Raw genomic sequence first — 26554 nt, 5'->3', positions numbered from 1 at the left:
ATATCAGAGCGGCGGTAACTTACCAGCATTAAGACCAGGAATACGACTTTCCCGAATTGGATCCTTTGTTCGTACCTCCAAGGACAATTGAACTTACCCAAGACGCTGCTGGAGAAGAGGTTTTCGGGAGTGGACTTCTAGTCCGACTCAGGAGACGTGCACAACATCCACCCCTTCCGAGTATATTACTTATTAATGTTCAGTCTCTGGACAATAAAGTAGACGAGCTCAGGGAGAGGATCTCCTTCCAGAGAGACATCAGGGACTGTAACATATTCTGTATTACAGAATCATGGCTCTCTCTCTAAATATACTGTCCCCGTCCATACAGCCAGCTGGGTTCTCAGTCCATCGTGCAGACAGGCATAAAGAACTCTCCAGGAAGAAGAAAGGCGGTGGTGTATGTTTCATGATTAACTACTCATAATGTGATTGTGAAAACATACAGAAACTCAAGTCCTTTTGTTCACCCGACCTAGAATACCTCACAATCAAATGCCGACGTATTACGTCCCAAGTGAATTCTCTTCGATTATATTCACAGCCGTTTATATTCCCACTCAAGCCGATACAACGTTGGCCCTCAAGGAGCTACACTGGACTTTGTGTAAACTGGAAACCGCATATCCTAAAGCTGCATTTATTGTAGCTGGGGATTTTATCAAAGCAAATTTGAGGGAAACGCTACCGAACCACCCAGTTTATAATAGGCTATAAGTTGTGATGAAGTTCGTAATGAGGTGAAAGTGCACGGTGATGAGCTTGATTCTCCTTTCCAATAAATATTGAGGGTCTTAAGTTAAATGCTATGACGTTCGGTGCTTAGCTGCCAATGAACAAATAAAAATGATTTTGCTCTTATCCATTTCATCATACACTGAACAAAAATATAAAATGTAAAGTGTTGCTCCCATGTTTCATTAGCTGAAATAAAAGTTCCATATGCACAAAAAGCTTATTTCTCAAATTTTGTTCACAAATTTGCTTACAATCCATCATCCTGACACGTGTGGCATATCAAGAAGCATGGGGACAATAAAAGGCCACAATGTCCACCGAAGCTGTTGCCAGATAAGTGAATGTTCATTTCTCTACCATAAGCCACCTCCAATGTCGTTTTAGAGAATTTGGCAGTACGTCCAACTGGCCTCAACCGCAGACCACGTGTATGGCATTGTGTGGGAGCGCGGTTAGCTGTGGTCAACGTTGTGAACAGAGTGCCCCATGGTGGTGGGCTGATGGTATGGGCATAAGCTACGGACTACGAACACAATTGCATTTTATCATTGGCAATTTGAATGCACAAAAATACCATGACGAGATCCTGAGGCCCGCTGTGAGGCTCAGTCATCTGAAATCCTTAGATTAGGGCCTCATTAATCCATTTGAATTGACTGATTTCCTCATATGAACTGTAACTCTGTAAAATCATTGAAATTGTTGCATGTTGCGTTTTTATATTTTTGTTCAGTATAATAACTGAACCTGTCCACTTCATCAGCCAGCTATGGTCTTGAGAGCATGAGCCAAAACACATTCAATTTGTGTATTTTTTTGTTGTTGTTGGTACATAAGAACTTAAGCTCAAAAGTGTTTTTTTTTATGTGCATTACGTCATCAGGCACTGCCTTGTATACACAAGTCAGTTTGATGGAAACCTCTGGTGGGAAAATGTGCCTTTTTTTAATGCAAATTTGAAGGAAACCTAGCTATTGAAGTGAAAGTTCCCACTCAGAACTTCTGATAACTCCGATAGCATGTGAACTCCCCATTTGATAACTCTGATAGCGTGTGAACTCCCCATTTGATAACTCCGATAGCGTGTGAACTCCCCATTTGATAACTCCGATAGCGTGTGAACTCCCCATTTGATAACTCCGATAGCGTGTGAACTCCCCATTTGATAACTCCGATAGCGTGTGAACTCCCCATTTGATAACTCCGATAGCGTGTGAACTCCCCATTTGATAACTCCGATAGCGTGTGAACTCCCCATTTGATAACTCCGATAGCGTGTGAACTCCCCATTTGATAACTCTGATAGCGTGTGAACTCCCCATTTGATAACTCTGATAGCGTGTGAACTCCCCATTTGATAACTCCGATAGCGTGTGAACTCCCCATTTGATAACTCCGATAGCGTGTGAACTCCCCATTTGATAACTCCGATAGCGTGTGAACTCCCCATTTGATAACTCTGATAGCGTGTGAACTCCCCATTTGCACTCATTGGTGCTAATTACGCTTCCATAGTATCTAACAGGCTTTGAAAAGACATTGTTTAGTACCGCTAGCTGCTGGTACGCTTTCTTGACTTGGACATACATTTTTGCCAACCTTTTGTTTAAACAGCTGCTATTAGTTAATGTGTTTGGAGTCACCTTTCTATCTTATAGGCTATGTTAGAGTTTACTCTTCCTCTTCCAATTATAATGTGGGGACTTTTGACCAGGGACATTTATGCATTTTTTAATTTTCTTTCTCCAACCGCACACTTGCAGGCTACCCCTTCATCAGAGAAGGAGCCTTGTTGCGTCGCTGCTGTCCCCTTGGCTGTCCTCAAACTGCCCACTCCCACACCGCAGAAAGCATTTACTCTTCAGGTATATTATTATATCACTCTTCAGTTGTGGCTAAACAACCCACATGGTCATAGGCAGAGTCATGATAAGTACAATGGATGCTAGTCGGATGTGCTCTCTTTCCGCCATATTGTGTATGTTTGTAGGTCAGTATGGAGCCCCCGGTGTACCTGGAGGTGGAGAACGAGGTCTCTGCGGTGTCCGGAGCCAAACTCAGCCAGCTCCGCTGTTCCAGGGAGGGCAGGGAGTGGGACACGTTGCTGCCCAGCCGAGTCATCACTGCAGCGGGCAGCAGGTAAGCAGTAGGGGGGAGAGAGGTTCCACATGTCTAGTCCAGTAGTGTTAATGGTAGTTATCTGTTGTCTTAATACTTTACACTTGTAGGAATTGGCCTAATATGGATTGAGCTAAATTGAAATGTTTCTTCCAGAAGAAATATGAAAAGCATAAACATAACCATGGTAGCAATTGAAAGGGAACAGTTTGAAGATTGAGAAAAGCATTAGACCAAAGTTGAGGAATTAACAGTTCACCTGACACGACTGAATCCAAACATTACACTGCTGATTTTATGTGTATTTTACATTTACTGTACTTTTCGCCGCATTTGTTTATTATAAAATCCGAAAATAATCTGGATACATTCAGTATCATGATAATAATATTGGGGTAGGTGCAACTCAAGACAAAAAATGACCAGTGTTTGAGTGAGAGGACTAACTGGTCTCTCCAAGTGGCCACACACCTCTCCAAAGTGTGCACAGGTCCTAAGTCATTTCAATGCACTTTTATGACTCAAGGAACAGTCTTCAACTATAAAGTGAGGGGGAAAAAAGTATTTGATCCCCTGCTGATTTTGTACGTTTGCCCACTGACAAAGAAATTATCCGTCTATAATTTTAATGGTATGTTTATTTGAACAGTGAGAGACAGAATGACAACAAAAAAATCCAGAAAAACGCATGTCAAAAATGTTATAAATTGATTTGCATTTTAATGAGGGAAATAAGTATTTGACCCCCTCTCAATCAGAAAGATTTCTGGCTCCCAGGTGTCTTTTATACAGGTAACGAGCTGAGATTAGGAGCACACTCTTAAAGGGAGTGCTCCTAATCTCAGTTTGTTACCTGTAAAAAAGACACCTGTGCACAGAAGATATCAATCAGATTCCAAACTCTCAACCATGGCCAAGACCAAAGAGCTCTCCAAGGATGTCAGGGACAAGATTGTAGACCTACACAAGGCTGGAATGGGCTACAAGACTATCGCCAAGCAGCTTGGTGAGAAGGTGACAACAGTTGGTGCAATTATTTGCAAATGGAAGAAACACAAAAGAACTGTCAATCTCCCTCGGCCTGGGGCTCCATGCAAGATCTCACCTCGTGGAGTTGCAATGATCATGAGAACGGTGAGGAATCAGCCCAGAACTACACAGGAGTATCTTGTCAATGATCTCAAGGCAGCTGGGACCATAGTCATCAAGAAAACAATTGGTAACACACTACGCCATGAAGGACTGAAATCCTGCAGCACCCGCAAGGTCCCCCTGCTCAAGAAAGCACATATACATGCCCGTCTGAAGTTTGCCAATGAACATCCGATTGATTCAGAGGACAACTGGGTGAAAGTGTTGTGGTCAGATGAGACCAAAATGTAGCTCTTTGGCATCAACTCAACTCGCCGTGTTTGGAGGAGGAGGAATGCTGCCTATGACCCCAAGAACATCATCCCCACCGTCAAACATGGAGGTGGAAACATTATGCTTTGGGGGTGTTTTTCTGCTAAAGGGACAGGACAACTTCACCGCATCAAAGGGACGATGGACGGGGCCATGTACCGTCAAATCTTGGGTGAGAACCTCCTTCCCTCAGCCAGAGCATTGAAAATGGGTCGTGGATGGGTATTCCAGCATGACAATGACCCAAAACACACGGCCAAGGCAACAAAGGAGTGGCTCAAAAAGAAGCACATTAAGGTCCTGGAGTGTTCTAGCCATTCTCCAGACCTTAATCCCATAGAAAATCTGTGGAGGGAGCTGAAGGTTCGAGTTGCCAAACGTCAGCCTCGAAACCTTAATAACTTGGAGAAGATCTGCAAAGAGGAGTGGGACAAAATCCCTCCTGAGATGTGTGCAAACCTGGTGGCCAACTACAAGAAACGTCTGACCTCTGTGATTGCCAACAAGGGTTTTGCCGCCAAGTACTAAGTCATGTTTTGTATTTATAACATTTTAGACATGGGTTTTTCTGGATTTTTTTGTTGTTATTCTGTCTCTCACTGTTCAAATAAACCTACCATTAAAATTATAGACTGATAATTTCTTTGTCAGTGGGCAAATGTACAAAATCAGCAGGGGATCAAATACTTTTCCCCCTCACTGTAAGCTGTTTTTTTTTTAACTCTCCTACCTGTGTCATTGCGGAACTAAGAGCACTCTTGTATTTGTTTTGTTTGGAACACAACTCTGCGTCCCCCTCCATCACATTACTGTTGTTTACGCAATCCAGAAACGGACCATTTTATAAATCGCAATCTGGTTCAGGTGGGCGTCATTTGAAAACTTGTTCTATTGCCAACATGACTAGCTATAAAGTTATAAAATATGATCTTTGTGTTTGGCATTCACAATGCAAACAGATCATAATTTTGGTGCACATAGAAAATCATCATGAGTGTATTCAGGCACATGTTCCTTAGCGATTTTTCTTCACAATGGACAAACAAGCTGATTCTATTCAGAATAACCCAGGGTATGACGCCATGTCATCTTTTAATTATACATCAAGCATGGTGATCATAAACGGTGACACTGTATACATGAGTTTTATGATATGGAAATGTGAAGGGCACATTTGGACTCCGGGTGTTTGGCTGCTTGGATCACATCAGTGGTATTTATTCACAGGTGTTTGGCTGCTTGGATCACATCAGTGGTATTTATTCACAGGTGTTTGGCTTGCTTGGATCACATCAGTGGTATTTATTCACAGGTGTTTGGCTGCTTGGATCACATCAGTGGTATTTATTCACAGGTGTTTGGCTTGCTTGGATCACATCAGTGGTATTTATTCACAGGTGTTTGGCTGCTTGGATCACATCAGTGGTATTTATTCACAGGTGTTTGGCTGCTTGGATCACATCAGTGGTATTTATTCACAGGTGTTTGGCTGCTTGGATCACATCAGTGGTATTTATTCACAGGTGTTTGGCTTGGATCACATCAGTGGTATTTATTCACAGGTGTTTGGCTGCTTGGATCACATCAGTGGTATTTATTCACAGGTGTTTGGCTGCTTGGATCACATCAGTGGTATTTATTCACAGGTGTTTGGCTTGGATCACATCAGTGGTATTTATTCACAGGTGTTTGGCTTGCTTGGATCACATCAGTGGTATTTATTCACAGGTGTTTGGCTTGCTTGGATCACATCAGTGGTATTTATTCACAGGTGTTTGGCTGCTTGGATCACATCAGTGGTATTTATTCACAGGTGTTTGGCTGCTTGGATCACATCAGTGGTATTTATTCACAGGTGTTTGGCTGCTTGGATCACATCAGTGGTATTTATTCACAGGTGTTTGGCTGCTTGGATCACATCAGTGGTATTTATTCACAGGTGTTTTGGCTGCTTGGATCACATCAGTGGTATTTATTCACAGGTGTTTGGCTGCTTGGATCACATCAGTGGTATTTATTCACAGGTGTTTGGCTGCTTGGATCACATCAGTGGTATTTATTCACAGGTGTTTGGCTGCTTGGATCACATCAGTGGTATTTATTCACAGGTGTTTGGCTGCTTGGATCACATCAGTGGTATTTATTCACAGGTGTTTGGCTTGGATCACATCAGTGGTATTTATTCACAGGTGTTTGGCTTGGATCACATCAGTGGTATTTATTCACAGGTGTTTGGCTGCTTGGATCACATCAGTGGTATTTATTCACAGGTGTTTGGCTGCTTGGATCACATCAGTGGTATTTATTCACAGGTGTTTGGCTTGGATCACATCAGTGGTATTTATTCACAGGTGTTTGGCTGCTTGGATCACATCAGTGGTATTTATTCACAGGTGTTTGGCTGCTTGGATCACATCAGTGGTATTTATTCACAGGTGTTTGGCTGCTTGGATCACATCAGTGGTATTTATTCACAGGTGTTTGGCTGCTTGGATCACATCAGTGGTATTTATTCACAGGTGTTTGGCTTGGATCACATCAGTGGTATTTATTCTCATCCTCAATGTCTCATCTTTGAAAATGCATAGAGTCCTCTTTAATTTACAGCATTTTCCTCGGACAACAAAAAAGCTAAAGTTGCCAAATTAGTGGGAGGGATGGTGACCACTTCTTGTAGCGTGAGGTGCTCAAGTTCAGAACATCTGTCAGTCAAAACCCCATACAGAGCTGTGAAGCACAGAGCCTGAGCTATGATGTCATGTATAGCATGTTACTGTACAGCCACTGAGCTCTGACATCATGCATAGCATGTTACTGTACAGCCACTGAGCTCTGATGTCATGTATACCATGTTACTGTACAGCCACTACGTTTTGATTTCGGAGCTTATTAGTGCCCAAATGTGTCATTTTCAACCTGTATACTGGTATGAGTGTAAAGGGTTAAAGCTGGAATCCGTAGCATTGAAATGGCTATATCCGTTTGCGGTATTACTACAACAAAGACGTTACTTCAAACTAATATTTTTGGGGGACGTCATTGCACTCGTGATTGAACAGCAGATTGTATAGCTCCTCTTCTCTGTTTAACCCCCTTGAGTCGATGTCCGTGCCCCGGAAATCTATACTGCACAAAAATAAACGCAACATGCAATCATTTCAACAAATTTACTGAGTTGCAGTTCATATAAGGAAATCAGTCAATTGAAATAAATAAATTATGCTCTAATCTATGGATTTCACATGACTGCAGCCATGGGTGGGCATAGGCCCACCCACTGGGGAGCCAGGCCAGCCACAAAATAGCTTTATTACAGACAGCAATACTCCTCAGTTTCATCAGTTGTCTGGGTGGCTGGTCTCAGACGATCCTGTAGGTGAAGAAGCCTGTTGTAGAGGTCCTGGGCTGGCGTGGTTACACGTAGTCTGTGGTTGTGAGGTCGGTTGGATGTACTGCCAAATTCTCTAAAACGACATTGGAGGCAGCTTATGGTAGAGAAATGAAAATGTAATTCTCTAGCAACAGCTCTGGTGGACATTCCTACAGTCAGCATGCCAACTGCATGCTCCCTCAACTTGAGACATCTGTGGCATTGTGTTATGTGACAACTGGCCTTTTATTTTCCCCAGCACAAGGTGCTGCTGTGTAATGATCATGCTGTTTAATCAGCTTCTTGATATGCCACACCTGTTCAGTATAATTAGCATAATAAAAACATCCCCATAACAGTCTGTCAATTTAAGCTAGAGAGATGTCCACCGCATCTGCCGATGTTGCCCTTCCTCATCCGCCGATGTTGCCCTTCCGCATCCGCCGATGTTGCCCTTCCGCATCCGCCGATGTTGCCCTTCCGCATCTGCGGTGAAACGTGACAGAGCTAGAGGCGGTGTATGTCAGACCATGAGACATCTTCTCACAAAGGCATCCAAACGGTTTGGCCTAAACTATTACGACCCCTCTATGGAAAGATGAGACTTTCACGGTCAATGGTGTTCCCCCCCACAAAAGTCGTATGACTCGTCTGAAGTTGGTACAACCAATCTGCCAACTTCTGTCTGTAGCGTCCCAACAGTTTGGTCTTCCTCTGTGGAAAGCGGAGACTGTCACAAACACATGTTTTGCTCTAGTTGAAAAAATGAATGGAAGTATATATGGAGACTGTTTAGCCCCAAATAAGGGGTTAAATACCTGTAAAAATATACAATATATGTTTTCTTTCTTATATCTCTCAGATATAGGACCTACACTTCAGAACAAACTTCCTTTATATTTTTGGGGGGGACTATCTATTGTTCCATGTAGTGAATCTGTTATTCAATGTGTTTGTATGGGCTAATATCAGTAAGGCCAAAGAAACTAAATAAACATTTTCTTCAAATCATTTTTTGTTTGTTATTGTTATCCTTCAAGGGGTCTTAAAATTCTAAATCAAATAGCAACATGATCCTTGGTATGAACTTCTTTAAAAAAATCCATATAGCTTAGTAGAAACAAATGTTTCCTGATCTTTCTTATCTCAGATATAGGAGAGGCACTTGAGAACAGACTTCCTTTAGACAGGACTTCGACTGTAATGGGTTAATAAAGTAAACCATAACAATATGCCTGGGGCTGCCAGTGGTGCTGCTTCCACTAATGCGGATCTCAGGTTTAACGTCTTTGGAGTTGACTGTGCTGTTTTTATAGGGGGCAAGGATTTATCTTCCATTCCAACTGTCGTAATGAACAAATGTTAAAACTTTATTTACACAGTAGTAAATAAGTTGTCTCTCTCTCGTCCTTTCCTCCCCCAGTGATGTTGTGGCAGTGGCGTGCGCAGACCGCATGTTGTCTGTGTTTTCGGCGTGTGGCCGCCGCCTACTACCCGCCATCCTGCTGCCCGCGCCCATGTCCGCCCTGCACTGCTCAGGCTTCTACGTCATGGCCTTGACCGCCTGCGCCACCCTGTCTGTCTGGTGAGAGAGAGCCCCGTGACACACACACACACACACACACACACACACCCCCGTATTGACGTGACAAAACCTATTGAGATGCACCATCTAGGCTGCTGCTCTGATGGGAAGTTTCCCCTAGGTACAGACCTAGGATCAGCTTCCACTATCCTAATTTTAACCATTAGTGGGGAAATGCAAAACTGGTCCAATTTCAGCCTACACCTAGTGTGCACCAGAGGGTGTGAGTCGAGCGAGGAGCGGAGCAGAATATTGCTGGAGTGTGGAGTGGATTTAAAAAAATAGAGCGACGGCAATTTCGCTCTGGTACCAACTCAGCCACGAGCTCTGGCCAGCATTTTTCATTTCCTTCATCACTGTTCTTTTAATTAGACCTATTTAATTAGACCTATTTATTTAGCCTACCCCACCACTAATGCGCAGAGATGTTGATATGAGTCAAACAAGAAATAGGTCACTGCCTGCGTAATTGATGACAAGACAACCAAAGAGCCCATGCAGCATCATCAGAGACGTTCTGGTTTCTATATAGGCTGTTTAAAAATGAACTGTGAAGATGTGAACACAACAGAGCCACAGTTATAATTAAAGCATCTGGTCATCTATGGATTAGAGAAAAGCTGTTTGTTTTAACGCAGTGGCCACATAGCCTATCACCTAGGTGAGCGATGAGTGTGGGATTTCCGACTGCTTAACACAGCTCACGTAGTCTGGAGTGCACTAGAGACGGTGATCACTCCTGACTCGCCACACCTTGTATTTTAGACTAGAGACAACCCCTAGTCCCTTGACACTTTTCATTTGATAGGTGTAAACATGTGACATTTTTTGTAATTTAGCAGGCACTCTTATCCACAGCGACTTACTGGAGCAATTATGGTAAAGTACATCGCTCAAGGGCACATCGACACAGTTGTCACCTAGTCTGCTCAGGGATTCAAACCAGCTACCTTTCGGTTACTGGCTCAACGCTCTTAACTGCTAGGCTATCTACCGCACCGGTATGGTGATATCTGACTTGCTCTCTGATAGGCTAGGAAGAATGACACATTGCTTACACCTATCAAATCCTGTCAGATCTCAAGTGTCTAGGGGTTCAGGGGCTAGGGCTTGTTTGTTTCTGGACAGGGCCGTACGTCGTTGTAAATAAGAATTTGTTCTTAACTGACTTGCCTAGTTAAATAAATAAAACATTGAGATGTGTTCTGTCTTCTCCACCTTGTTCTTCTCTACAGGGATGTCCAAAAACAGAGTGCTGTAGTGAAGAATGAATCTTTGCAGACCATTCTATCAGGTGAGTGGAGTTCTACTTCAAACCTTTCAGACCGTCAGTACGGTTGAAAGTATGGATTATATCCCACGCGCTGAGCGCAGCTCGAGTAATAACAACAAAGTCCTGCCGGTGACGTGACGGCGTGGGAGGAGGTGCCCGCGGTTCATATCCAACCGTACGTCAGAACACTATCTCTTATTACTTCTCACAAAGTTAGCATAGCATATCACGCAAATGGACTGCTCCGCTGCTCCCGTTTTTCACTTTGCATCTTCCCAGGTCCCAGTATGGTCAGCTAAACTCTGTGTGAGTTGTGTGTACTGTCAGTCTGTGATCAACAGCCTGAGACCTGTGTGTCAGAGTGTGAAATTCGCCCTCCAAGGCTGTGTGACAGCTCTCCCCTACCTTTTATCTGAGGATATCGGGCTTCCTTGTCTTGTGTTGATTTAGCCCACCAGCTAGTGTGTGTGTTGGCCACCGTACTCCGGTGCTAATCTTGTCAAGATATCCTCCACTGCTGTGCTCCTTATCAAGGCCACCGGGCACTAACGTTAGTCATCCTTCAACTACAGTCGTGGCCAAAAGTTTGGAGAATGACACATTAATTTCTACAAAGTTTGCTGCTTCAGTGTCTTTAGATATTTTTGTCAGATGTTACTATGGAATACTGAAGTATAATTACAAGCATTTCATAAGTGTCAAAGGCTTTTATTGACAATTACATGAAGTTGATGCAAAGAGTCAATATTTGCAGTGTTGACCCTTTTTCAAGACCTCTGCAATCCACCCTGGCATGCTGTCAATTAACTTCTGGGCCACATCCTGACTGATGGCAGCCCATTCTTGCATAATCATAATCAACATAATCATAAATAATAATAATAATAATAATAATAATTGGAGTTTGTCAGAATTTGTGGGTTTTTGTTTGTCCACCCGCCTCTTGAGGACTGACCACAAGTTCTCAATGGGATTAAGTTCTGGAGAGTTTCCTGGCTATGGACCCAGAATATCAATGTTTTGTTCCCCAAGCCACTTAGTTATCACTTTTGCCTTATGGCAAGGTGCTCCATCATGCTGGAAAAGGCATTGTTCATCACCAAACTGTTCCTGGATGGTTGGGAGAAGTTGCTCTCGGAGGATGTGTTGGTACCATTCTTTATTCATGGCTGTGTTCTTAGGCAAAATTGTGAGTGAGCCCACTCCCTTGGCTGAAAAGCAACCCCACACATGAATGGTCTCAGGATGCTTTACTGTTGGCATGACACAGGACTGATGGTAGCGCTCACCTTGTCTTCTCCGGACAAGCTTTTTTTCGAATGCCTCAAAACAATCGGAAAGGGGATTCATCAGAGAAAATGACTTTACACCAGTCCTCAGCAGTCCAATCCTTGTACCTTTTACAGAATATCAGTCTGTCCCTGATGTTTTTCCTGGAGAGAAGTGGCTTCTTTGCTGCCCTTCTTGACACCAGGCCATCCTCCAAAAGTCTTCGCCTCACTGTGCGTGCAGATGCACTCACACTTGCCTGCTGCCATTCCTGAGCAAGCTCTGTACTGGTGGTGACCCGATCCCGCAGCTGAATCAACTTTAGGAGACGGTCCTGGCGCTTGCTGGACTTTCTTGGGCGCCCTGAAGCCGCCTTCACAACAATTGAACCGCTCTCCTTGAAGCTCTTGATGAGCCGATAAATAGTTGATTTAGGTGCAATCTTACTGGCTAGCAATATCCTTGCCTGTGAAGCCCTTTTTGTGCAAAGCAATGATGACGGCATGTGTTTCCTTGCAGGTAACCATGTTTGACAAAGGAAGAACAATGATTCCAAGCACCACCTTCCTTTTGAAGCTTCCAGTCTGTTATTCAAACTCAATCAGCATGACAGAGTGATCTCCAGCCTTGTCCTAGTCAACACTCACACTTGTGTTAACAAGAGAATCACTGACATGATGTCAGCTGGTCCTTTTGTGGCAAAGCTAAAATGCAGTGGAAATGTTTTTGGGGGATTCAGTTCAGTTGCATGGCAAAGAGGGACTTTGCAATTAATTGCAATTCATCTGATCACTCTTCATAACATTCTGGACTATATGCAAATTGCCATCATACAAACTGAGGCAGCAGACTTTGTGAAAATTAATATTTGTGTCATTCTCAACTTTTGGCCACGACTGTATATAAAACTTGAATGGGTCACTTTCCTAGATAACCACATCTAGGAAGTTTCTTAGCCTAGCCAGCTATATGACATGCGATTCAGTTTGCCTCCCCTCTCCCCTGGCATCCCTCTCCCCTGGCATCCCTCTCCCCTGGTATCACACGCTAGTTGCACACGCCTGGTATCACAAGCTAGCTTGCCAGTTTATTAAACTAGCTGCCACTGTGTGTTGTCAGCTTGCCTTACCAAACGACTGCCATTCGTACGTATTTCGCATAAATAAGCATTTAAATATGTTACAGCTCCTATTCCAGCCATGTTTACATCTCCCGCCAGATTATTGTAGCTCTCTACCCTTACTGTGTATTGTGGTAGCTGTTGTATACAGTCTTCGGTTACTATTATAATAGTTCATTTGATGAATCAGTGTATTGCATAAGAAATATTTATATTTTATGATTTATTTTTTTCACGTTCTTAACTCCGAGAACACCGCATCACCATTATGCTAGGTGTGCATGGCTGCTCCTCTTGTGGAGCTGAACTACAGGTAAAAGATGGTCATGACCCGTTGGCCACCTGCCTGACCCCTGCGTTAACTGCGCCATCCTGCCTGTGAAGGTGAGGGAAGCGAAGAGGGCCTGGTTTTCACAAATAATTTACAAGTGTTGTTTGCCAGGACCCGCCCAGGGCCACCAAAAACGATGGTTCAAAAATAAGAGCCTCACACGGAAGGCAGATTCCTTCTCTTCTAAGATAGAGCAACTAAAAACACTTTTGCGCTCCTTCAAGACCCCGAGTCGGGCCCCCTCTAGCACACTGCCGTACGGGGGACGCAACAGAGGACTGCAACAGACGGGGGACGCAACAGAGATTGCTGAGATGATGATCTGCTGTCCACTCAGGCATCCAACCAGCACTGTAGTGACCAGGATGATGACACACCCAACATGGTGAGGGAGGTGCCACAAAATATAATATATAATTATGACAACAAAATGTCATAATTCAACTTTCTCAAACATACAACTGTTTTACACCATTTTTAAAGATACACTTCTCCTTGATGTAACCACATTGTCCGATTTCAAAAAGGCTTTACAGCGAAAGCGAAACATTAGATTATGTTTGGAGAGTACATAGACAAAAATAATCACACAGCCATTTTCCAAGCAAGGACCTGTGTCAATAAAACCCAAAACACAGCTAAATGAAGCACTAACCTTTGACGATCTTCATCAGATGACACTCCTAGGACATTATGTTACACAATACATGCATGTTTTGTTCGATAAAGTTCATATTTATATCCGAAATCAGTATTTTACATTGGCACGTGATGTTCAGAAAATGTATTCCCACCAAAACGTCCGGTGAATGTGCACATCAATTTACAAAAATACTCATCATAAACGTTGACAAAATATATAACAATTATTTAAAGAATTATAGATAGACTACTCCTGGATGCAACCACTTTGTCAGATTTTAAAATAGCTTTACGGAGAAAGCACATTTTTCAATATTCTGAGTACATAGCTCAGCCATCACAGAGAGCTATACAGACACCCGCCAAGTTCGGGGCAACCTAAACTCAGAATTAGTTTTAGAAATTTTCTCATACCTTTGCTGATCACTCCCAGGACTGCTACTTCCACAAGAAATGTTGTTTTTGTTCGAAATAATCCATATTTATGTACAAATACCTCCGTTTTGTTCGTGCGTACAGATCCAAAGGCATAACGCGCGAGCGCGGAACCAGAGACGAAAAGTCCAAATGTTCCATTACCGTACTTAGAAGCATGTCAAACACTGTTTAAACCTCTTACATCTAGACGTTCCGCTAGCGGAACGTGTCACCAATATCCAATGGTAGCGCCCGGCGCGAAATACGAAAAACCTTTAAAAATGCTATAATTTCAATTTCTCAAACATATGACTATTTTACACCATTTGAAAGACAAGACTCTCGTTAATCTAACCACATTGTCCGATTTCAAAAAGGCTTTACAGCGAAAGCAAAACATTAGATTATGTTAGGAGAGTACCCAGCCAGAAATACATCACACAGCCATTTTTCAAGCAAGCATATATGTCACATAAACCAAAATCCAAAATCAAGTTCACAGCTTTTTACATTAGCATGTGCTGTTCAGAACTAGCAAACCCACCGAAAACTTCCGGTGAATTTACTAAATTACTCTTGATAAACGTTTACAAAATACATAACAATTATTTAAAGAATTATAGATACAGAACTCCTTTATGCAATCGCGGTGTCAGATTTTAAAATAGCTTTTCAGCAAAAGCACATTTTGCAATATTTTGAGTAGATAGCTCGCCATCACGGGCTAGCTAATTTGACACCCACCAAGTTTGGCGTTCACTAAACTCAGAATTACTATAAGAAAAATTGGATTACCTTTACTGTTCTTCGTCAGAATGCACTCCCAGGACTTCTACTTCAACAACAAATGTTGTTCTGGTTCAAAATAATCCATAGTTATGTGCAAATATCCTCCGTTTTGTTCGTGCGTTCAGGTCTCTATCCGAACGGTGACACGCGGGCGCGTATCATGACAAAAAATGTCAAAATATTCCATTACCGTACTTCGAAGCATGTCAAACGCTGTTTAAAATCAATTTTTATGCTATTTTTCTCGTAAAATAGCGATAATATTCCAACCGGACGATGTTTTTGTTCAAACGGGTGAAGAAAAACATGGAATCCTGTCGTGCGCGTGCATCTCCAGGCTCTGAGCCACTAGGCTGACCATTCACAAACAGAGCTGCTGAACCTTGCCCAGAGACTGCAGAGATCCCAATCCACTTTCTGGCGCCTTCAGAGAGCCTATGGAAGCCTTAGAAATTGTCACGTTACAGCAGAGATACTGTATTTTCGATAGAGATAACCTAGAAGGACAAGAAATGGTCAGACAGGGCACTTCCTGTATGGAATCTTCTCAGGTTTTGGCCTGCCATATGAGTTCTGTTATACACAGACACCATTCAAACAGTTTTAGAAACTTTCGAGTGTTTTCTATCCAAATCTACTAATAATATGCATATTCTAGTTTCTGGGCCAGAGTAGTAACCTGTTTAAATTGGGTACGTTTTTCATCGGGCCGTGAAAATACTGCCCCCTAGCCCAGACAGGTTAAGAAGGCCCAAGCGGCGACACCGTTCAGTCTGCCACCTTCACCGTCTTTTCTTACGGAGCTTCAGAGATGCTGGTCCGACCCGCGGGCCCTTGCCCACCACGGCAAGGACAGTAGGACGCTATCTGCCATTCGCAACGCAAAACAACATGGGCTGGACCATATGCCTCAGGTGGATGAATGCATAGCAGAGCTAATGCTCTCTCCAGATGAAGGCCTGAAATATGTGACCTCTGCCCCAGACCTCAGTGCTCATGCTAGCACAGAACAGGATGCTCCAGCTGGAGCGCGCAGACCCGGACTTCTGCAACCTGAATGACGCATCTCTTCAACCGTTTGCGTTCATGAACAGAGAGCTAGGCAGACTGCTCTTTGGCCCTCGGCTGAGCGGGCCATAATACATAGAAAACAGACCCATGGGTGTTGATGACCCTCTCACAAGGGTACAGGTTGCACTTCTGACACCGGCCCCAACCATTCTCAGGGATCAGAATGACTTCATTCACAGAAACCCTGAAAGATTGCACCCTCAACCTGGAGATTGCACCCTCAACCTGGAGAAGGGTGCGATCACGAGTAAAAGCATCAGAACAGCAAGATGGCTTTTACTCAACCTATTTTCTGTTTCCGAAGAAAGACGGAGGCTTCTGTCCAGTTCTGGATTTAAAACGGTTCAATGTTTTTTCCTAAAAGTTATCCTCTTTCACATGTTGCGGACGGTCAACGTTCTCCAGATTGTAGTCAGAGAGGAATGATTCACGTCCCTGGACTTAAAGGATGCTTACGTTCACGTTCCTGTGTTACTGGAACACAGGTGTTTTCTGAGTTTCGCCTTCCAGGGCCAGGCTTACTGGTTTGCGTTATTACCCTTCGGTCTCTCCCTGGCACCTGGAGTCCTCACAAGATGCGTGAGCGCAGCCCTGAGCTCCTTCCATCTACAACGGATCGAGATCCTTCCTTACCTCGACGACTGGCTCATCTGCGCCTCTTCTCTCGCGAGTGTGCGAAGGAAAGATCACATCAATGTGCTAGAACTTCAGACAGTTTACCTAGCCCTGAATCACTTCCTGTCCTGATGATCAGACAATACATGGACAGTGTTCCACATCAACCATCAATGGGGAACGAGATCTGTATGGTCCCTACAGGTGGCCCAACAACTCTTGATATGGGCCTTACCACGTCTGGCCTCACTATGAGCCATTCATCTCCCACATCAATCAAGCCATTGAATTGGTGGCCTACTGCCCCCATCCTTTCCAGAATGCAGAGGAAGAGTGAGCTAATCTCCTGTGTCCAGTCCTTTCCCTCAAATGCTATATGCAAGCCTCGGAGCACTACAGGAAGTCAGATCAGCTGTTTCTGTGCTTCAGTGGGAAGTCAAAAGGCCTTGCATTGTACAAGCAGAGGCTTTCACACTGCCTTGTGGATGTCATCACTCAGGCCTACAAGGGAGTAGGGCTCCCTGTCCCAGAAGGTGTGATATGCCACTCGACCAGAAGTGTCACCACATTCTGGGCTGGGCTGAGAGGCGTCCCCCTGAAATGAGATATACACAGCTGCTTGGGTTGTCGCCCTGCGCGTTCTCAAGATTTTACAAGGTCAACGTCGAATACCTGCCACACCATGGGCTCTACCATTCTTCCGGTGGCACTGGTGCATTAATCAGAGGTTAGTGCTACTCCTCGTGACCTTGTTGGTATAAGTCGTCCATACCTTCAACTGTACTGACGGTCTGAAAGGTACATTCGTAACTTCTGTTCTACTTTATAACTATGCTTCTACGAATACCTGGAAGACTGTCAGAACTATCCTGTCACTCAATCTTTTGGGGCGAGAAGATTTTCTGAGACAGTGCGTGGTCTACTTTTAAATATGAACCGCAGGGGGGCACCTCCTCCCACGCTGTCATGTCACCTGCTTGGCTTTGTTATTAATACTCAACCTGTGCAGAGCGCGTGGGATATAATCTATACTTTCAACCGTACTGATGGTCTGAAATGTTTTAAAAGTTTAGTTTCTCTTTCCTGTATTCATCCTCTCTCCTGTTTCTCTTTCCTGTATTCATCCTCTCTCCTGTTTCTCTTCCCTGTATTCATCCTCTCTCCTCTCCTGTTTCTCTTCCCTGTATTCATCCTCTCCTGTTTCTTTGATTTGATTTGATTTGATTTCTCTTTCCTGTATTCATCCTCTCCTGTTTCTCTTCCCTGTATTCATCCTCTCCTGTTTCTCTTTTCTGTATTCATCCTCTCTCCTGTTTCTCTTTCCTGTATTCATCCTCTCTCCTCTCCTGTTTCTCTTTCCTGTATTCATCCTCTCCTGTTTCTCTTTCCTGTATTCATCCTCTCCTGTTTCTCTTTCCTGTATTCATCCTCTCTCCTGTTTCTCTTTCCTGTATTCATCCTCTCTCCTGTTTCTCTTTCCTGTATTCATCCTCTCTCCTGTTTCTCTTCCCTGTATTCATCCTCTCCTGTTTCTCTTCCCTGTATTCATCCTCTCTCCTCTCCTGTTTCTCTTTCCTGTATTCATCCTCTCCTGTTTCTCTTTCCTGTATTCATCCTCTCTCCTGTTTCTCTTCCCTGTATTCATCCTCTCCTGTTTCTCTTTCCTGTATTCATCCTCTCTCCTCTCCTGTTTCTCTTTCCTGTATTCATCCTCTCTCCTCTCCTGTTTCTCTTTCCTGTATTCATCCTCTCCTGTTTCTCTTTTCTGTATTCATCCTCTCTCCTGTTTCTCTTTTCTGTATTCATCCTCTCTCCTGTTTCTCTTTTCTGTATTCATCCTCTCTCCTGTTTCTCTTTTCTGTATTCATCCTCTCTCCTCTCCTGTTTCTCTTTCCTGTATTCATCCTCTCTCCTGTTTCTCTTTTCTGTATTCATCCTCTCCCGTTTCTCTTTCCTGTATTCATCCTCTCCTGTTTCTCTTTCCTGTATTCATCCTCTCTCCTGTTTCTCTTCCCTGTATTCATCCTCTCCTGTTTCTCTTCCCTGTATTCATCCTCTCTCCTCTCCTGTTTCTCTTTCCTGTATTCATCCTCTCCTGTTTCTCTTTCCTGTATTCATCCTCTCTCCTGTTTCTCTTTCCTGTATTCATCCTCTCTCCTGTTTCTCTTTCCTGTATTCATCCTCTCTCCTCTCCTGTTTCTCTTTCCTGTATTCATCCTCTCTCCTCTCCTGATTCTCTTTCCTGTATTCATCCTCTCTCCTCTCCTGTTTCTCTTTCCTGTATTCATCCTCTCCTGTTTCTCTTTCCTGTATTCATCCTCTCTCCTGTTTCTCTTTCCTGTATTCATCCTCTCTCCTCTCCTGTTTCTCTTCCCTGTATTCATCCTCTCTCCTGTTTCTCTTTCCTGTATTCATCCTCTCTCCTCTCCTGTTTCTCTTTCCTGTATTCATCCTCTCTCCTCTCCTGATTCTCTTTCCTGTATTCATCCTCTCTCCTGTTTCTCTTTCCTGTATTCATCCTCTCTCCTCTCCTGTTTCTCTTTCCTGTATTCATCCTCTCTCCTCTCCTGTTTCTCTTTCCTGTATTCATCCTCTCTCCTCTCCTGTTTCTCTTTTCTGTATTCATCCTCTCTCCTGTTTCTCTTTCCTGTATTCATCCTCTCTCCTCTCCTGTTTCTCTTCCCTGTATTCATCCTCTCTCCTGTTTCTCTTTCCTGTATTCATCCTCTCTCCTCTCCTGTTTCTCTTCCCTGTATTCATCCTCTCTCCTGTTTCTCTTTCCTGTATTCATCCTCTCTCCTGTTTCTCTTCCCTGTATTCATCCTCTCTCCTCTCCTGTTTCTCTTCCCTGTATTCATCCTCTCTCCTGTTTCTCTTTCCTGTATTCATCCTCTCTCCTGTTTCTCTTTTCTGTATTCATCCTCTCTCCTGTTTCTCTTTCCTGTATTCATCCTCTCTCCTGTTTCTCTTCCCTGTATTCATCCTCTCTCCTGTTTCTCTTTCCTGTATTCATCCTCTCTCCTGTTTCTCTTTCCTGTATTCATCCTCTCTCCTGTTTCTCTTTCCTGTATTCATCCTCTCTCCTGTTTCTCTTTCCTGTATTCATCCTCTCTCCTGTTTCTCTTTCCTGTATTCATCCTCTCTCCTGTTTCTCTTTCCTGTATTCATCCTCTCTCCTCTCCTGTTTCTCTTCCCTGTATTCATCCTCTCTCCTGTTTCTCTTTCCTGTATTCATCCTCTCTCCTGTTTCTCTTTCCTGTATTCATCCTCTCTCCTGTTTCTCTTTCCTGTATTCATCCTCTCTCCTCTCCTGTTTCTCTTTCCTGTATTCATCCTCTCTCCTCTCCTGTTTCTCTTTTCTGTATTCATCCTCTCTCCTGTTTCTCTTTCCTGTATTCATCCTCTCTCCTCTCCTGTTTCTCTTTCCTGTATTCATCCTCTCTCCTGTTTCTCTTTCCTGTATTCATCCTCTCTCCTGTTTCTCTTTCCTGTATTCATCCTCTCTCCTCTCCTGTTTCTCTTTCCTGTATTCATCCTCTCTCCTGTTTCTCTTTCCTGTATTCATCCTCGCTCCTGTTTCTCTTCCCTGTATTCATCCTCTCTCCTGTTTCTCTTTTCTGTATTCATCCTCTCTCCTGTTTCTCTTTTCTGTATTCATCCTCTCTCCTGTTTCTCTTTTCTGTATTCATCCTCTCTCCTGTTTCTCTTTTCTGTATTCATCCTCTCTCCTGTTTCTCTTTTCTGTATTCATCCTCTCTCCTCTCCTGTTTCTCTTTCCTGTATTCATCCTCTCTCCTGTTTCTCTTTTCTGTATTCATCCTCTCCTGTTTCTCTTTCCTGTATTCATCCTCTCCTGTTTCTCTTTCCTGTATTCATCCTCTCTCCTGTTTCTCTTTCCTGTATTCATCCTCTCTCCTGTTTCTCTTTCCTGTATTCATCCTCTCTCCTGTTTCTCTTTCCTGTATTCATCCTCTCCTGTTTCTCTTTCCTGTATTCATCCTCTCTCCTCTCCTGTTTCTCTTTCCTGTATTCATCCTCTCCTGTTTCTCTTTCCTGTATTCATCCTCCTGTTTCTCTTTCCTGTATTCATCCTCTCTCCTCTTCTGTTTCTCTTTCCTGTATTCATCCTCTCTCCTGTTTCTCTTTCCTGTATTCATCCTCTCCTGTTTCTCTTCCCTGTATTCATCCTCTCTCGTGTTTCTCTTTTCTGTATTCATCCTCTCTCCTGTTTCTCTTTCCTGTATTCATCCTCTCTCCTCTCCTGTTTCTCTTTCCTGTATTCAACCTCTCTCCTGTTTCTCTTTCCTGTATTCATCCTCTCCTGTTTCTCTTTCCTGTATTCAACCTCTCTCCTGTTTCTCTTTCCTGTATTCATCCTCTCCTGTTTCTCTTTCCTGTATTCATCCTCTCTCCTCTCCTGTTTTTCCTCCTTCTATTCATCCTCTCTTCGTCTCCTCTCCTAGGCACACAATGCACCGTGTCCCAGTCTTTACTGACACAGCAGGGGGTCCCAGTCATTGGCCTCTCCAATGGGAAGTCTTACTGCTTCAACTCCTCCCTGGAGACATGGTAAGACACACACACACACACACACACACACACACACACACACACACACACACACACACACTTACCTTAGAGAAATCATGAAAGTCACACATTCTATATACACCACCCCCCCCCCCCCAAATTAACAAATGAATTGATTGAACCAATGTTTCGGCACGGTGTTGACCGGTGAAGGCGGCACAAATGTCTGGCCAATCAATCCATGCCATCATTAGAAGTATATACTGTAGAGTGTTTATTAGTTAGCACCTTATCAACTGTTCTACTCACTGTTGTAACAGGACACTTTAACAGGTCAAAATAATGGAAAATCACCATGAAATCAGCTCAGAGTGATTGGAATGTAGGAAATGTGTTCCTCAGTAAGTCGAGTAAATAGACACATCTGCAATCAACAGTTGAAATGATTATATTTTAGTCAAATGTCATCTGTTTTGGTTTCTTGTGATCAATTTGCAGTCTCCAAATGATTTATAGTTATGTTCCGGCCCCCCCAACTATCCGCTCAAGAAAAAATTGTCCCGAGTTTGAATGTAGCCAGGGACTCCTTCTATGTACAGTCAACAAGCAGACAAGTAGTGTTGAATTATTAAACCTGCGTGATCGGGTGCGTATGCCATCCACAGACATCAAGGTGTGTAAACAAAAACACTCATGTCCGCTAATGCTCTCGTGTGTGTGTGTGTGTGTGTGTGTGTGTGTGGTGTGTCAGGAACCTAATAGCGGATAAACAAGACTCCCTGGTGCAGTGTGCTGACTTCAAGAACTGCATCTCCTCCCAGGATGCACTTGTGTCACAGGGACCCCTGGCTCTCACACAGGGACACAACCTCAAGTGAGTCTGACTGTTAACGATGGTCTAGGATCAACTTATCATAACCTTATCCATTAGTGGGGAAAATGCTAAACTGACCTACGATCAGAGTGTAGGGAAACGTCATCCTACACAGACTGTTACACACTCACCACATTTACTCATTATTAGACCAGGGCTGAAGGTCTCTGGTTTAAGAGCTGAACAGTTCAGATGTAGATGTCATGTTAATGGTGAACAGCAGGGTCGTGTTCAGAAACAAGACTAAAACAGGGGAGGTACTATCCGAACTCGTCCAATAAGAAAAGGCTCGTTTTTCCTTTTCTGTCTCAAAACGTTTTCAAACATTTTCACATGGTGTGTCATATTGATAATAATGTCTATCTGTAGACTGCAGTTACTGCAGGAACGGTATCACACAAAACGATCATTAGCATTGCCTCGCTGCATGATGCGCCCACTCTGCCGTGGAGGCTGCATGATGCGCCCACTCTGCCGTGGAGGCTGCATGATGCGCCCACTCTGCCGTGGAGGCTGCATGCTGCGAACCCACTCTGCCGTGGAGACTGCATGCTGCGAACCCACTCTGCCGTGGAGGCTGCATGCTGCGAACCCACTCTGCCGTGGAGGCTGCATGCTGCGAACCCACTCTGCCGTGGAGGCTGCATGCTGCGAACCCACTCTGCCGTGGAGGCTGCATGCTGCGAACCCACTCTGCCGTGGAGGCTGCATGCTGCGAACCCACTCTGCCGTGGAGGCTGCATGCTGCGAACCCACTCTGCCGTGGAGGCTGCATGCTGCGAACCCACTCTGCCGTGGAGGCTGCATGCTGCGAACCCACTCTGCCGTGGAGGCTGCATGCTGCGAACCCACTCTGCCGTGGAGGCTGCATGCTGCGAACCCACTCTGCCGTGGAGGCTGCATGCTGCGAACCCACTCTGCCGTGGAGGCTGCATGCTGCGAACCCACTCTGCCGTGGAGGCTGCATGCTGCGAACCCACTCTGCCGTGGAGGCTGCATGCTGCGAACCCACTCTGCCGTGGAGGCTGCATGCTGCGAACCCACTCTGCCGTGGAGGCTGCATGCTGCGAACCCACTCTGCCGTGGAGGCTGCATGCTGCGAACCCACTCTGCCGTGGAGGCTGCATGCTGCGAACCCACTCTGCCGTGGAGGCTGCATGCTGCGAACCCACTCTGCCGTGGAGGCTGCATGCTGCGCGCCCACTCTGCCGTGGAGGCTGCATGCTGCGCGCCCACTCTGCCGTGGAGGCTGCATGCAGGGCCCACTCTGCCGTGGAGGCTGCATGCTGCGCCCGTGGAGGCTGCTTCCTTGTAACGGTATGTGAGGTGAGATGTGGGAAGATGTCTTCGGCTTCCAGACATTTAAACAGATATTAAATACCGGCCACTCTAGATAAAAAGTGCTGTTTATTTCAATGGGCAGGCGAGAAGTAACCTGTAATATTGATCAGCATGTCAGTTAGCTAGCGTTACTGTATGGAGGTGTTTCCCACTGGGCAGCTGTGTCACGTTGTCTCCAGCGGTATTTAACATGGCCAGATGTTTTCCTCCAAGGTTTAGCGGTGTTCATGACAAATATTATGTTGGTCACTATTTGGAAGTCACGGGATACAGTCTCCTCAGTGGAGAGAGCATGCACGGCAAGTTTGGTGTTTCACAATGCAGCTACACTGTTACCTTGGACCCCCGTCTGCCGAGCACTGCTATCCAGCAGTTCTGTTAACGTTCCAACGAGGGAAGTAGCTAGTTAGTGTGGTCAAGGTGACTGTTAATGCACAGACACAGTCGTTGCTTGGTTTTAGTGATTTTCCACCGTAAATGTACAAGTAGACTGTGGCATAAACTTTCTATCCAAAAATGATGAAACTATGTTAATCCAGAAAACTTTGCTAACCTTTTCCCTATTTTTCCGATGTTGTTTAATGTGGTTGTTTTCCTCTCCCAGTGCGGGTCGCCTGGCCTCCAGACTGTCGTCCACCCCCCACCACCTGCAGCATGGCATGACCCTGGTTTTCCTGGAGAACCAGCTGGCGTCGGCCCTCACCCTGCGCTCCAGCACAGAGTACCACTACTGGCTGCTCATCTATGCACGCTTCCTGGTCACTGAGGGTGAGCCAGACTGTGTCCCACATGACAACCTATGCCCTTCTATTTTTGAGCAGGGCCCATAGAGGAAGTGGATGGAATGCAAGTGAATGGGGCATGTGTGACAAAAGGAACTGAAATCAACTCCCTATTTGGTAATGTGATTTGGCAGTTCATTTTTTAACCTGCACACGTGTTCCATCCACTTCCATTGATTGTTAGCTTGTGGTGGCCAAAGTAAGTTAAAGATCGTAGTAGCTGTAAAAGGAACCATTGATTATAGTTTCTCATGGCCCATAGACTCATTTCAGGATGAGGAACCATCTAAGTTGTAATATCCTCAACTTTCCTTTTACTTTACATTGTTTTCTTGCTCTCTAACCTTTGTGTGTTCTGTCCGGCAGGCTCTGATTATCGGCTACGGGAGCTCTGTAAAGACTTACTGGGACCAGTGCACAAGTCTGCCAGCAGTGCCTGGGAGCCTACAACCCTGGTAGGTGCCTACAAGGCAGCACGCGGTACCTACAAGGCAGCACGGCTACGGCCGAATGAATCTTGTCCCCAGGCTCAATTGCTACAGCATTTAGCCTGCGTTTACACAAGCTGCCCAATTTACCAATCAGGTCAGCTCTTTTACCAATAATTGAACAAAATAACAGAATTGGGCTTCCTGTGAAAACACAAGCATAGATCCTGGAAATACTTAGCAACAGAATTGGACTTAAAACGGGTGTGGCTAAAAGGCAAGGGACCGCCTCCTTCAGCTGTTTTTAAATCTTCCTGCGAGTACTCTGAAATTATTTAATGAGAGTACTCGAACAGTGAAATCATTTCAAATACCCATCCCTAATCCCAAATGAAATAGCAATGATGATTGAGAGAACAGTGATTATGGGATTGGGTCAATCCCAGAGAGGGTCCCAAACAGCATTGGTTACAGGAACACTACTCGTGATGGGAGGTCGCGACTCAATTAGAATAGGAGTTCCAGTAATGTGGCCCAATCCAAACACAGTGAAATTATCATGTGGTGTGTCTTGTCCTTTGACCTCTGTCTGTCTGTCCCCAGGGCCTGCGGAAAAGGGACCTGTTGAGAGAGCTGCTGCCTGTCATAGGACAGAACTTGCGTTTCCAGAGGCTCTTCACAGAGTACCAGGACCAGCTGGAGCTGCTCGGCAACAAATAGCACTTCTCAAGTAACTCACTTTCTAACCCACTATCCTATCCTGCCCAGCTCCACCCTGGCTGCTGACAGACATTCCCTCCCCCAGCTCTGGCTCTTTCCAGGCCTCCCTCCGCTCTGCTCCGTCTAACCCAGCCTGAAGGAAGCACTCTGTCCCTGGGTGGACAACCACTGGCACCCGGGTTGTAGAATGCTGAAAACAGCACTGAATAATGACTGATTATGCATTGTCACCAAGTATCCATTAATAATTGATCGATTAATTATGTTGATAACGACAATGATAATTATGTTGAACTGTTATGGCGAAGGAAATCCCGAGCCCTGCTAGAACTGTCAGAAGGATTCTCTTTCTGGGAAGACGGAGAAAAGCGTATACCTGGTTTTGGATGGGTCACTAGAAGCACAACAGTCCTCCTGAACCTCCACTGACTCCCTCACCGGACCACTGCTATGTGTGGCTGCTGCCAACCAAGCCTGGCTATGGGTCGTACCAGCCCTGTCCTGTCCTCTCCTGCCCTGGGGTGCAACTATACAGGGTCATCTGGGGTCACATGCTTAAGGGTCAATGTAATGAAAAAAACTAAAGCTACAGTAGGATAGAGGAGCTATGTTCTACCATGAATCACCCTCTTCTGAGCTTAACCCCTCCTATCTTTACAGAATGTGTACAGACTCTTTTCTGTTAGTCATTTTTAAATGTTTGTACAAGGCAACTTCTTTTCCATTTTCTAAAAAAAAAAAAAAAAAAGGAGAGAAAAATAATACAAACTGGCAACACTTGTGTTTTGAAATGAAATAAAACAATCAACAAATGCTGTTTTGGTTAATCTTCTTGTCCACGGTTGTTTCTGTCTCTGGCTTGTCTGGAGCCTCGGGCCTGTCTGGAGCCTCGGGCCTGTCTGGAGCCTCGGGCCTGTCTGGAGCCTCGGGCCGGGCCTGTCTGGAGCCTCGGGCCGGGCCTGTCTGGAGCCTCGGGCCGGGCCTGTCTGGAGCCTCGGGCCGGGCCTGTCTGGAGAAATGAATGCTGATCTATTCAGGATGACATGGTTGTTTTTCTTTCAATAAGCTAGTTAGCATCCTCACTCTGTTCAGTGAGGGTGTGTGCCAATAAACTCTCCTAATGTGTGTACTTGATCA

At 44.7% G+C, this 26554-nt stretch overlaps 1 protein-coding gene across 2 annotated transcripts in view; it reads left to right on the top strand.

Moving 5' to 3' along the window:
* hira (histone cell cycle regulator a) overlaps positions 1–26244 on the top strand; it is a 41846-nt gene extending 15602 nt beyond the window's left edge. For both annotated transcript variants that reach the window (XM_029718006.1, XM_029718005.1), the window contains 9 exons: positions 2502–2603; positions 2729–2877; positions 9054–9215; positions 10451–10509; positions 21206–21311; positions 22024–22146; positions 24092–24255; positions 24636–24724; positions 25301–26244. In XM_029718006.1, coding sequence (XP_029573866.1) covers positions 2502–2603; positions 2729–2877; positions 9054–9215; positions 10451–10509; positions 21206–21311; positions 22024–22146; positions 24092–24255; positions 24636–24724; positions 25301–25417 — 1071 coding nt within the window. In that variant the 3' untranslated portion in view covers positions 25418–26244. The remainder of the gene's footprint in view (positions 1–2501; positions 2604–2728; positions 2878–9053; positions 9216–10450; positions 10510–21205; positions 21312–22023; positions 22147–24091; positions 24256–24635; positions 24725–25300) is intronic.
* The last annotated feature ends 310 nt before the right edge of the window (positions 26245–26554 follow it).

Source organism: Salmo trutta, chromosome 27 (genome assembly GCF_901001165.1).
Source record: "Salmo trutta chromosome 27, fSalTru1.1, whole genome shotgun sequence".
NCBI lineage: Eukaryota > Metazoa > Chordata > Actinopteri > Salmoniformes > Salmonidae > Salmo > Salmo trutta.
This window is presented reverse-complemented; position numbering and strand designations above follow the sequence as displayed.